The sequence below is a fragment of the Dendropsophus ebraccatus genome, chromosome 5 (assembly GCF_027789765.1).
Source record: "Dendropsophus ebraccatus isolate aDenEbr1 chromosome 5, aDenEbr1.pat, whole genome shotgun sequence".
Taxonomy (NCBI): domain Eukaryota; kingdom Metazoa; phylum Chordata; class Amphibia; order Anura; family Hylidae; genus Dendropsophus; species Dendropsophus ebraccatus.
In genome coordinates, this window is record NC_091458.1 from 131411859 (window position 1) to 131424490 (window position 12632).

At 40.9% G+C, this 12632-nt stretch overlaps 1 protein-coding gene across 1 annotated transcript; it reads right to left on the reverse strand.

The window, feature by feature from the left end:
• Window positions 1–12043, reverse strand: LOC138793041 (gap junction beta-3 protein-like). Its single transcript, XM_069971300.1, has 2 exons — window positions 11935–12043; window positions 1–3391 (listed from the first exon to the last, which is right to left on the reverse strand). The coding sequence occupies exon 2, from the start codon at window positions 3375–3377 to the stop codon at window positions 2571–2573; it is 807 nt and encodes a 268-aa protein (XP_069827401.1). The 5' UTR covers window positions 3378–3391; window positions 11935–12043; the 3' UTR covers window positions 1–2570.
• Between the last annotated feature and the right edge of the window lie 589 nt (window positions 12044–12632).

A 12632-nucleotide genomic window follows, 5' to 3' on the forward strand; every position in this document is an offset into this window, starting at 1 on the left:
ATTCAGCAGCTGCCACTTCACACTACCCTCCAATGGCAGTCAAAGTAATCTCCCCAATTTTCGGCTGAGCTTGGCAGCTAACAAGCTCTGATCAGCGCGATCGGCGTTTGCTTGCAGAGCCTTTACAAGGCACGACTAATCACATAGCCAAGCTGCACAAATGATCGTGGTATCACTCATGTGGCTATTAAAGGAGAAGGTTTGTGAACTTGAAAAAAGGGAGGAAGGCGGGGGGGTATGGGAAAATAATAAACAAAGTATTATTACCCCTCCCCATGTACCGCAGCACCGCTCCTGGGTCCTGCTGACAGCCACCTGCAGCTCTTCCAGGTGCAACATCATGTACCCAGGTGATTGATTGCCCACTCAGCCAATCAGTGACTGGGGCGGGACACCGCTCCATGGCGGGCAATTGCTCAGCCAGCCATGATGTTGCAGCTGGAAGAGCCTGGTAAAGTGACATACCCAGATTCCAGCCAAAAATTACATTAGGCGGCCGCCAGTACGAGCCAGGACGGCCGCTACAGAGGCACGGGAACAGGTAAGTTCACTTTTTTTATTAGTTTCCTGCACCACCCTGCCTTCTTCCCATTTCTCAGTTTTCCTTTACACCGAGTTTACAAATCAATAACAAAAAATTTTCCCGCTCCTCAGCTGATTGATGCCCGTGTGAATATTAGACTTCCATAATTATGATCAGCATACTCTCACTGATCAGCTATTTATTCCTGGAGAATCAGTTTCATTCTGGGCATACTTTATTAAGGGAAGTGGATGGTGGCGCCCCCTTCTGCCATATATTAGAACCCTTGGTCTGTCCAGTAACATAACATTGTGCATACAGTTGTAAATAATTGCATTTACAATTTGTCTGGCAGTTTGTGCATGGACCTGACCATAAGTAATGTGCCTTACATATTAGAAGATTAATCCAAGCTTATAAAAACAAGGGCACTGTCTTTCAAAAACAGCACCTCTCCTGTCCTAAGTTAGGGTGTCGGTTTTGCTTCTCCATTCCATCGAAGTGTATAGAGCTGAATTGTTATACCACTCACAACCTGTGATAGGTGTGGCGCTGTTTTTGCAAGAAAGTATTCATACCTTTTCTAATCCTGGATGACCCCTTTAATATTGTTGTTCCCATCCAGCATGATAAACAGTACACCTACAATCTGAACCTTGCCGAAAGCATAATGGCTAGCCTAGTAGCTGTAAGACATGAAATATTATACACTATTATATGCATAACTTTGTTTATAATCTGTACAAAGCTTTCTACAGAGACAAAAAGATAAATGAGAGTGTTTTCTAGTGTTTCAACTAAAGAAACAATAACAACTGGGTTACGGTAGCCCAACCAGAGGAAGTTAAAGGGGTTATCCAGCGCTACAAAAAAATTACCACTTTTGCCCCACTCTTGTCACTAGTTCAGGTGTAGTTTGCAATTAAGCTCCATTTACTTTAATGGAACTGAGTTTCAAACCCCAGCCACTCTGAAGACAAGAGCGGAGCAAGTGGACATATTTATTTTAGCACTGGATAAACCCTTTAATCTGTGTACCAGAGATGAGCGCAACTCGAACTTACTTAAGTCCAACTATTTGGCATTTGAATACCGGTGGCTGAAGAATTTAGATGCGGCCTTAGGGAGTCTGGGAAAACATGGATACAGAATACTGTTGGCTTAAGAACTTGGAAGCAGCCCTAGGGAGTCGGGAATTACATATTCATGTTATCCCGGACTCCTTAGGGCTGAACCCAACTTCTTCAGCCACCAGTATTTAAATGCTGAACTCACGGACTCGAGCATGCTGGTATAGCACTCATCTTGACTGTGTATTAATCCTCCAGATGGAAGAAAAAAAGATCCTTATTTGATTACATTGTAATCTCTGCTAATATTAATAAGAAGTTAACCCAGAAAATAATAGCTCCCAGCGGCAATTCAACTGGAACTGGATATGTCCGCTATGAACCTCAGCCCTGTTGTTTCACAATCGGAGTTACTGGGGGATCCTCTGGAGGGCCAGCATGACCCTGCATATGCATGCAAATTGATGTCACTAACATCAGGCTTGTTTAAGCGTATCCAGTCAATATAGTACAATAGTTTTTAACTCCAAGTATCGCAAGTAGTCCATTACAGAAGTCCAGTCTATGTCAACATGTATAATGCGGCAGTAAGTATAATACTTTCACCTGAAGACCTCTATTGAGTGGCGTCATTTTGCAACCAAACTTTGAAATGCATATTATAGGATCTTGACTCCAGGAGTAGACGGTAACTTTTTTTTATAGTAATCTTATAGTCTATTTGTTGACTTTTAATCTATAGAGTTCCTAATGTTCTCAAAAATTTGCGTTATTCTTCCCTCGTGGAATGTTCCAAACGTGCAGCAACCCACATTTTAAATTTTCTTATGGCGACTCTGAAGGAAAGTCCTTACGACAAGACTCCAAATGTTTCCCTTCTATACATTTTAAATTAACACTACCAAAAATAGAAGACAATATAAAAGTTCTGTAAACTGGGTGATTTGGATGAATATGTATAAACCGAAAAGGAAATTTTACAAACCGGTTAGATTGGGAGCAGAAGCTCTCAGAGACTCCACCGTCTTGTTAAGCGGTTTCTTTTCGGAGGTTTCCAAATGAATATGGCACTGGCATGTTGATGCTTTGCTGTAGGTAACGGAGTGTTTTTTGGTCTTTTTATACTTGCTGACACAATTGACAACTCTTTTAGATAGGAGGTAGAATATCTCACAAATACTTAGAATAATGCAGATGGCTGAGGCTGCCACCATAAAATAGGTAAAAACTTTCTTCTCGGTTGGTCGTGCAATATAGCAATCCACAATATTAGGGCAAGGATCCACATTGGTGCACTTGACAAGTCTTGGAAGGTCGAAGCTATCCCACATTTTATGAAGAATGTACAGGAATGTAATTTCTATACCGGTTTTGAAGAAAAGGCTTAAAAGGTAGGTCCACCAAAGACCACCATGTTTCTTGCCTGGGTTTTCATACAATTTATGGCAGTTATCTCCATTTTTCAGCCTGTTCTTTTTCTCACGATCTTCTCTGTAAGCCACATGCATAATTACCAAGAGTGAAGGGCAAGTCACAAATATGAGTTGTAGAGCCCAAAGACGGATGTGAGAAATCGGGAAATAGTGGTCATAGCAAACATTGGTGCAACCTGGTTGTCGGGTGTTACAATCAAAATCTTTTTGTTCGTCTCCCCATACTTTCTCTGCTGCAACCACATACACGAGAACTCGGAATACAAATACTACTGACAGCCAGATTCTTCCAAATGCTGTAGAGTACTTGTTCACACCACTCAGCAGACCCTGAAATGTTTTCCAGTCCATTTTTTGTTAGCTGCCTAAAGGAGATAAAAATAACTGAATTAATTTAAGATAGGCTCTTGAGGATGAAAAATATGCAAAATATGCAAAGATAAATGGACAATAAAAGCTTAGACTAGACAGTCTGGGGGTCGTATTACCTGTCCCGATCAGTAAAGTAATCTGCTAGATTGTTGCTTGTTTATTGAGCCTATAACACAGCTTGACTATAATAAAGGGCTGTATAGATATTATTAGTGATGTTCGTGCAGCCCTTGTCTTTAGTGTAAAGGCTCCTGCCGCGCATCACTATTACATATAGCCACGCACAGTCGGCAGCAGATGATTTTTAAGCAGGACCAAAAGACACGATCAGCCAATGATCATTGTCATTGACTGATCATTGTCTTTATTACATGGAGTGATAATCTTCCAAATCAGCAGATTATCGTTCTGTGTAATAGGGCCCTAAGAGTACACCGAATTTTTAACAGTACTTTAAGCTGTATGAAAATCTGGCTTATCTTGAAGGTATATTCACACAATGTGAAAAATACAGCCGTATTTTGATAATTACAGCAGTAAATAAAGATCATAATACGTATTAAAATATGGCCATATTTTTTCCTCAAAAAAATGTTGTGTGAGCACTGTTTAGTCTAAGTTTAGACAATTTTTAAGTTGACTTAATTTTTAATCCATAAATGTACACCAAAATTGTATGATTTTTTTCTTTGTTATGCAGCGCCACATTTAAAGCAAATGTACCATCGATACATCGCTTTTGTGATTCTTATATGGATAGACTAGCGCAGGCATGGGGATGCCGGTGCCGCGGTCCTTTTTTTTAGAATGGAGCCACGTTACAGAGGGGAGGGCCTCCAGTGCTTCACCCCTGGCCTGTGCTCGGTAATAGACCTGCGCCATACGCGGGAACTGGGCCATGGTTGAAAAAAAAAAGGACTGTGGCACTGGCTTTCCTGTGCCGGTCTATCCATATAAAAATCACAAAAGTGATGTACCAGTGATACATTCACTTTAAGCTTCTCCTCTTTCATCAAAGCCAGGCCCACTTTCTGCTCCAGCACATATTTTTGGTTCACAAATTTGGTTCAAAAATTTATTAACATAAGCATCGGCTTTTTTGGGTTTTTTTTAATTGCAAACTGCACCAAAATTCTAGCGCACATTTTAATCTCCTCATTGTATGTACAGTATATAATTATATAGTATATATAGTATATCGGTATACAGCTCTCCAGTCTAGCACAAAAATTAAGGAGGGAAAGTCTTGACTAATCTCACTCCATTCACTTCCATGGGCTCAGTTTTGTCTCCAGCATCATTCCATCCCAACCGCTTACCCTAGAGCTGAATAAGGAAATTTTCCATGCTTATAGCCTACTTCTAATGACTATAATGTAATTTCACCTGTCTAATTTAAGGAGTCCTAACAGGTGCAATAAAACCCACAGCATCTCAGCCATTAAAGAACTGTATAGAAATGTTATATGTGAGCCCTAACTTAAATAGCTTGTAGTACTATACATGATACAAGGGCATAGACTTACCATTGCACTTAAGTCTCCATGTGTGGCACACAATATATATAATCTGTATAGTATTAAAGTAGCTAATTTATATCTCATGTTTCCAACTAGTCACATGCTGTACCAACCTGACTGTACTTTCTTAGCATTCCTTAGATGGTTTTTATTCCTGGAACATTAGCTGTTCAGCTCTAAACATAGACGAGAATAATGCCAGCTGAGATGCAGATCATTATTATATGTATACATACAACATGTTCATATGCTTATTAAATCTGATGGTATACGTGATTACAGTCATCAATGAGTATGGCTGAAAATGACAAAGGACCTAATTATTGAAGTGATTCAGTGGCTGTACCTCTGGCACCATACTCATGCTGAACGGAGAATTTACAGAGCGCAAACCTACACATGACAATTGTTTTTTTATATCCTATGACTTAGTTTATTGTACTAGAAAGTTGAAAATTATATGGAGTGCATATATCATTACTGTTCCTCAAACTTTTATAGACTGCATTCTATATTCTGTATTCCTCAGATTATTGTAGAAAACTTATAAAGTGCCGACCCACTGGCTTATAAAAAAAGATGTCATCGATAAATCACCCATTTTGTTCCAGTGACCTAAAGGGACTGGAATCTGTTATCCTGTATTGCTTAACTGTATTTGTCATTGCACGTGTCAAATTGTATTCCGACATGGATCTGAAAAGGAAGACATGATGCCACGTGTTGAGGTGAAGCCTCGTTCCATTTGCAAATGATACTATGTAGTATGAACTAGGAAGGAGGAAGAGGAAGAGCAAAAAAAAAAGCAGCAAACTGAAAGAGTTTTATGTGTATTGTGTTAGTCAATGGATATTTAATAAAATTTCCTTACTAATAAATACTACCCAAAGCTTAGAATGACTTTTGCTTACTTAAGCTGCACTCAAGTAAATTGTTGCTTATCAGCATTTATGTACATATAGAAAGGAGCATCACACCCAGTTTGAATACACATAGGAAAGAGATTGGCTATTTTATTATCAGTAATAACTCTGATAACTTTATTTACTTTTTAAAGTGCTTAATTTTTGGAGTTGTAGCAGAGAAAGCAAAAGAAGAGAAATGTTAATATACCCAACAGTTTACTAATCTATCCAGTGGCCTTAACCCTTTGAGGACTAGGCCCAAAATGACCCAGTGGACCGCGCAAATTTTGATCTTAGTGCTTTCGTTTTTCCCTCCTCCCCTTCTAAGAGCTCTAGCACTCTCAGTTTTCTATCTACAGGCCATGTAAGTGCTTGTTTTTTACAGGAATAGTTGTACTTTGTAATGGCATCTTTCATTTTACCATAACATGTATGAGGGAATCCCAAATATATTATTTATGAAGATATAAATTGGTGAAATCGTAAAAAAGAATGCAATATGGTAACGTTTGGGGAGTTCCTGTGTCTACGTAATGCACTATATGGTAAAAGCGACATGATACCGTTATTCTATAGGTCAGTCCAAAAACAACCATATGCAAGTTACACAGTAAAATGACCCTATTGTGACGCTTATAACGGTTTTATTTTTTCACATATGGGGCTGTATGGGGTGTCATTTTTTCCGCCATGATCTCTAGTTTTTATTAATACCATATTTGTGAAGATCGGGCATTTTGATCACTTTTTATTAATTTTTTTTAGATATAATGTAACATAAAATCGGTAATCCGCGCACTTTTTTCCCTCTTTTCGTGTACGCCGTTCACCATTCGCAATGACATTTATTATATTTTAATAGATCGGACAATTACGCACGCTACGGTATATTATATGTTTATCTATTTTTTTATTTTCATATGTTTTATTTATAAAATGGGATGGGGGGTGATTTCAACTTTTAATGGGGGAGGGGCTTTCGGGTAGTGTATAAGTGTTTTTAACTTTTTTTTTACACATTTGAAGTCCCTTTGGGGGACTTGTACATACAGTACTTTGATTTCTACACTGATGATTGCTATGCCATAGGCATTGAGCCTGCACAGGCGGGCTCAATCAGCAGAGCGCCGATCGGACCGCACGGAGGCAGGTGAGAGACCTCCGGCGGTCCGTTTCAACTATCGGGACTGGATTGGTAAGTGACAGGGGACTCCCCCTGTCACTCACACTTAAACGCTGCGGTCGCGCCACGGTCGCGGTGTTTAAGGAGTTACTCACACGCGGCAGCGCGGTCGCTGCAGCGTGTCATTACCGGTGAGGTGCCGGCTGCTGATTGCGGAGAAACACCCAGGACGTATAGTTACGCCCTAGGTCGTCTGGGGACAGACTTCCATGGCGTAACTATACGCCCTGGGTCGTCTAAGGGTTAAAGAGAACCAATCAGCCCGTTTGGGCTGATTTGGTGCCCTGCATTAGGGCCCTATTACACCAACAGATTATCTGACAGATTTTTTTGAGCCAAAGCCAGGAATGGACTAAACACAGAGAACAAAAGAAAAAAGAGAGTGAAAAGGAAAGACTGAGATTTTTCTTCTTTTCAAATCCATTCCTGGCTTTGGCTTAAAGAAATCTGTGAGATAATCTGTTGGTGTAATAGGGCCCTTACTGTATAAGGGTCCGTTTACACTACAGATTTGGCACAGAGATTCCGCCAGGAACCTCTGTCTGCGGACTCTGCACCGAATTTCTCCTGCTATGTCTTTGAATGGGAGGGCTCGCGCGCCTCCGCTGTCTGCACGCGGACCCTCCCATGTAAATTCTTTGAGCAGAGATTGGAGGTGCAAGAGCCCTCCCATTTAAAGACATAGCAGGAGAGATTAGGCACGGAGTCCGCAAACTGAGGTTCCCGACAAAATCTGTACGCCAAATCTGTAGTGTGAATGGGCCCTAAAGCTGCTATGCAGCTCACGGCACGCACTGGCCGCGGCTGCAGCAGCAACTTTATATGGGAGAAAATTACGTTTTAATCTCCTGGCGCATGGCAGGCAGAGGCGGGCAGGTAGTCATCTGGGCGGTCAGTGCACTCGGAGGTATGATTGACAGGCAGAGAGGCCAGTATACTATAATTCTCCTCTACAGATGAGAGCAACTGTTCGGCTTTTGAATCCCGGTGGCTGAAGAAGTTGGATGCTGCCCTAGGGAGTCCAGAAAAACAGGTCTGCATCCAACTTCTTCAGCCACCAGTTTTCAAAAGCCGAACGATCGGAATCGAGCATGTTTGAGTTGAGCTAATCTCTATTCTCCTCTAAGGAAGTCCATATTCCATGTATGTGCACAATCCAGCTGTGCAGCTACATGACCTGTTGAGTTCCCTGCATTTCATCATGATGACACAAAGGTTACATTGCTGGACCTTTACTCAGGTGAACATTACATTCGGTAAGGAGTGGAGCTGTGAAATGTTTGTTCACTGAGAGGCAAAAAAATTTGCTCTACAGACAAGCAGCCACCTGGGTGTAGAGTTTCATTCATCAAACTCGCCGGGCAGGTTTCTGCAAAATGTATCCTTCACAAATACAAAGGGACAAATCGAGGGAAAAGAGGAAAAAAGTCATAGAGTGGAACGTGGTATTAGTATTAGTCAGTTGCCTGAGGCGTGTAGTTAACCTTATTCTTGTCATGCTATGACCACATCAGCAATTCTACTTTAGATAATGGATGATAACAGTGATAATAAAATAGGTGAAATAGTATGAGGGAGTTGGTGCCTTCATAATAGGAGTGATCACTAAGCCTGAAATGGAAGCAATCTTGGAAGGACAACACCCTTTCTTCAGCAATCTTTTTTCTCACGCCCTGAACGCCGACACAATACTAGACTACTTGGAGGAGAGTCGGTTGTGTGTATTTTGTCTGTGTAGTTAACATGATTATTGTCCATGGTTATTGTTGTTTTTATGGTTAGAGCATTGAATACACATCATGAAGAACCTTTATATTGCACACAATTATATAAGCCCTTCAGCCACATGCACCTGGCCACATCACATGAAGGGCGATTATCGTGCGAAAAATCGTTATATCGTTCAAATTTAAATGATAATCGTTCTGCGTAAGGGTGCGTTTACACAGAAAGATTTATCTGACAGATTTTGGAAGCCAAAGCCAGGAATGGATTAAAAAAGGGGATAGATCCCAGTCTTTCCTTTATGACCTGATCCCTGTTTATAGTCTGCTCCTTGTTTTGGCTTCAAAGATCTGTCAGATAAATCTGTCTGTGTAAACGCACCATAATTGCAGGCAATGATTGAAAAATTGTTTGTATGTCGTTGATTTAGAGCTGAACCTAAAATTATTGCTAATCGTTCGCTGTAATTCCACATTCGTTCGCTTAAGTTCCGCATTTTTTCACTAATCGTTCAGTGTAATTGCTCATTGTTCATTGTTTTGCTGAGATCAGAAGGAGTAAACGATCGTAGTAACAATCACAATAACGATCATAGTAACGAACGTAACTAACGACTATCGTTCTGTGTAATATGGTGAACGATTTCAGGTTAACGATAAACAATCTTGTTTGCGATCATTTATCGTTAGTCGTTAATTGCTAAATATCGGTCAGTGTAATAGAACCCTAAGCCTCTGTATTTAGAAGTACATAGTGTCTTACTCAGGGCCAGTGTCAGCACAGGGCTTACCCGGGCAAGTGCCAGGGCCCCAGCGCCACCAGAGGCCCAGAGAGAGAGACAGAGAGAGAGAGAGAGAGAGGGGCCCAGTGTTCTGATGTTCAACCTGCTCACTGTAGTGCAGGGTGAGCGGGTTAAATATCAGAAGACACAGGAGCAGGACCTCTGAGCGTCCTGCAGAGAGAGAGAGGGATGAAGGACCTGATCACATGATCGAAAGGTCCTCAACCTAATTAAAGTGTGGAGATTGGCTGGGCTGAAAGAAGAGGGGGAGACTGAGCTGTAAGTTCTGTGTGTCAGTCAGTCAGTCAGTAAGTGTGTGTCAGTCAGTAATGTGTGTCAGTCAGTAAGTGTGTGTGTCAGTCAGTGTCAGGAATGTGTATGTCAGTAAATGTCTGTGTCAATGATGTGTGTTTGTGTATGTTACTGGTGTCTCAAATGATTGTGCATAGTGGATGGATGATTGGCCCACTGAGTCTCTGTCGCCCAAGGGCCACAAAGACCTAGAGCTGGCCCTGGCCTTACTGTACCTATGTATGCCTTCAATGTTATACAATGTCAAACATGGCCAAACCACCTCCTGTGCATTGTTCTGCTGTGTGAATGTGATGTACGAGTGATCTCTCGCCTCTAAAGATTTTCTCATAGTTAAAAAAGGAATTTCCAACATCTGATGCATAGCAACCTAAGTTAGCGCCATTCCTAATTCTGTTGCTTTTCTTTGTTTGGCATCTAGTTATTAGCGTGTGAATGCTCCTCTGCTTTTGTTGTTGATCTAAATGTTTAGGTGACTGTTACTATGGTAATAGAGGTACTTAAGATTTTGAAGAGAAATAACAATACAAATCTGCCGGTATGTACCTGTAGGCGATATGATGCAGATTTTACAGATATTCTTCTCATTTTGATCTGTTACAACATTTTGTGATTATAGATAAAAAAACAAATATGTAAATGAGCTGCTCTGGTGCATTGGTTGCCTCCTCGGGCTCTGGTGCACTGGTCCGCCCTCCCACTAACTTACTTTGCACCACCTACTTATGCATATGCAGTAACAGTGCCTGGAATCTAGGATGGGGGGATGAAGTTATACCAACTATACCAAGTGTTTTTCACCAAGGAGATGCTACCTAAAGATATAATACACAATTGGCAAGCACTTTAGTGATTCCATGAGGCAATGGGGTGTATTGTTGGCTGAACATGGCCCAGTCCATGCCCTGAATAAGATTACATGTAGTCCATGCCGCCAGCTGGTTAGCTCTGATGTCACATAAAGCATCTACTGTGCTCAGTGGTCATTGGATTTGTAATTTACTTTATTAAAAAAAATCTTCCAATACTTGTCAGCTGCTGTATGTCCTGCAGGAAGTAGGAAGTAGTATTCTTTCCAGTCTGGAGAGCAGGAGAGGTTTTCTATGGGGATTTGCTGCTGTTCTGGACAGTTTCTGACTTGGACAGAGGTGGCAGCAAAGAGCACTGCCTCAGACTGGAGAGAATACACCGCTTCCTGCAGGACCTACAGCAGCAGATAAGTACTTGAAGACTTAAGATTTTTTAATAGAAGTAAATTACAAATCTCTGGCACTTTCTGGCACAAGTTGATTTGGTGAACAACACCTTTAATGGTAAAATCTCATAAAGTGCATTATTACTGCTTTGCAATATAAGCTTGATGTCAGATATCACAGAATATACATTTACAATATAACATCCATATGTATATGCCATTGGGAGATATCAGCATGACTAAAAGCTGAAACAATATCTCTGAATGCAATGAGAGGGCAGGAACACATCCCGGCTTACAATATATGTCTATTTCCGTCCATTATTATATAAATTGAAGAATAGATAGCAGTGGTTCCAAGTCGCATTCTGCCTTCTTTGCTTTCGAAAGTGGTGCAGACACTTTAACAAATGCATAGTACTTGGCTAAGCCTTGCACAGAATAACCTGCCGCATGCGGAGTTAATAATTCCTTTCAGTAAACCTCGGAACTGCGTCCTGTCGGGATTTTATCTTTCTTTGTGAATATAAAATCAGAGCTGTTCATACTCGTAGGTCAAATTCCTTTTACTGTGCGATATCGGGTAAAGGAAAAAAACCTGCCCTTTACTTAGCACTTGGTTTAATCACGTTTTTTTTTTTTTTACATTATGAATTATGTCCTAAGCTTAAGAGACTAACGAAGTAATTTTACCTTGGATAGAATTAAAGAAATCTTAAAGGACTATGGAGAGAGCTACAGTATGCTATGCGGTCCGGATAGACCTTACAATGTACATACATATATCACTAGAAAACAACTAGAGAACTGAAGCAGATGTAGCACCTGGATGGGATAGAGAAGTCTCAGGTCTGGTCTAAAATGTTACGAGTATGTATCTTCTATAATATAAAGTGGTAGCTGCTGTAGTCCTACCTGTATGGCAGAGGGAAGAGAAGGGTCCTAACCGCCTTCAGTCTTATAGTGTTGCACAGACACAGTGCCGTGGCTCCTTCAGATCTTTACTAGGTGTGGCCAAGGAAATACCTTTACAGGTTATGTCCTGTTAATAGGCAGAGACGTAAAGCAGCTGATTGGTCCAGAGGGAAAGTAGAAAACATGTTATTTGAGTAATCTTCTACACATGCTTAAGTGATAGATATCCCTGAAGCTATTCATGCCCCAATAGACAGACATACACATTGTAGAGTCCCATAATTTATTTTTGGCATTACAAGAGATTGTCCAGGAAAAAATCACTTTTCCCTTATCCACTGGAGAGGATCTGTAAGGAAGAATGGCAGAGGATCCCCTAAATCCAGCTGTGAAAAAACTAAGAAGACTCCTGGCTGTACTAGCTCAAATAGGAAGGGGCTTCTACTCAATACTGAGCAAAGGGTCTGGATATTTATGACCAAGTGTTATTTAAATTTTTCTTGTCTAATAAAGTCGCAAATATATCTTCATTTCAGTTTTTTGTCTGTCAAGATGGGGTGTAGAGTATTAGGGTGGGTTAGACTACGGTTAGACTACCATTCTATGCACGGGCGGATTCCGCATTCCGCCGAAAGAATTGACATGTCAATTCTTTCGGCGGATAGCGGAATCAGCCGGCTCATAGAATGGTGTCTATG

Excerpts from the sequence above, each read along its gene's own strand:
- LOC138793041 (XM_069971300.1), bottom strand. The coding sequence starts at position 3,377 with ATGGACTGGAAAACATTTCAGGGTCTGCTGAGTGGTGTGAACAAGTAC.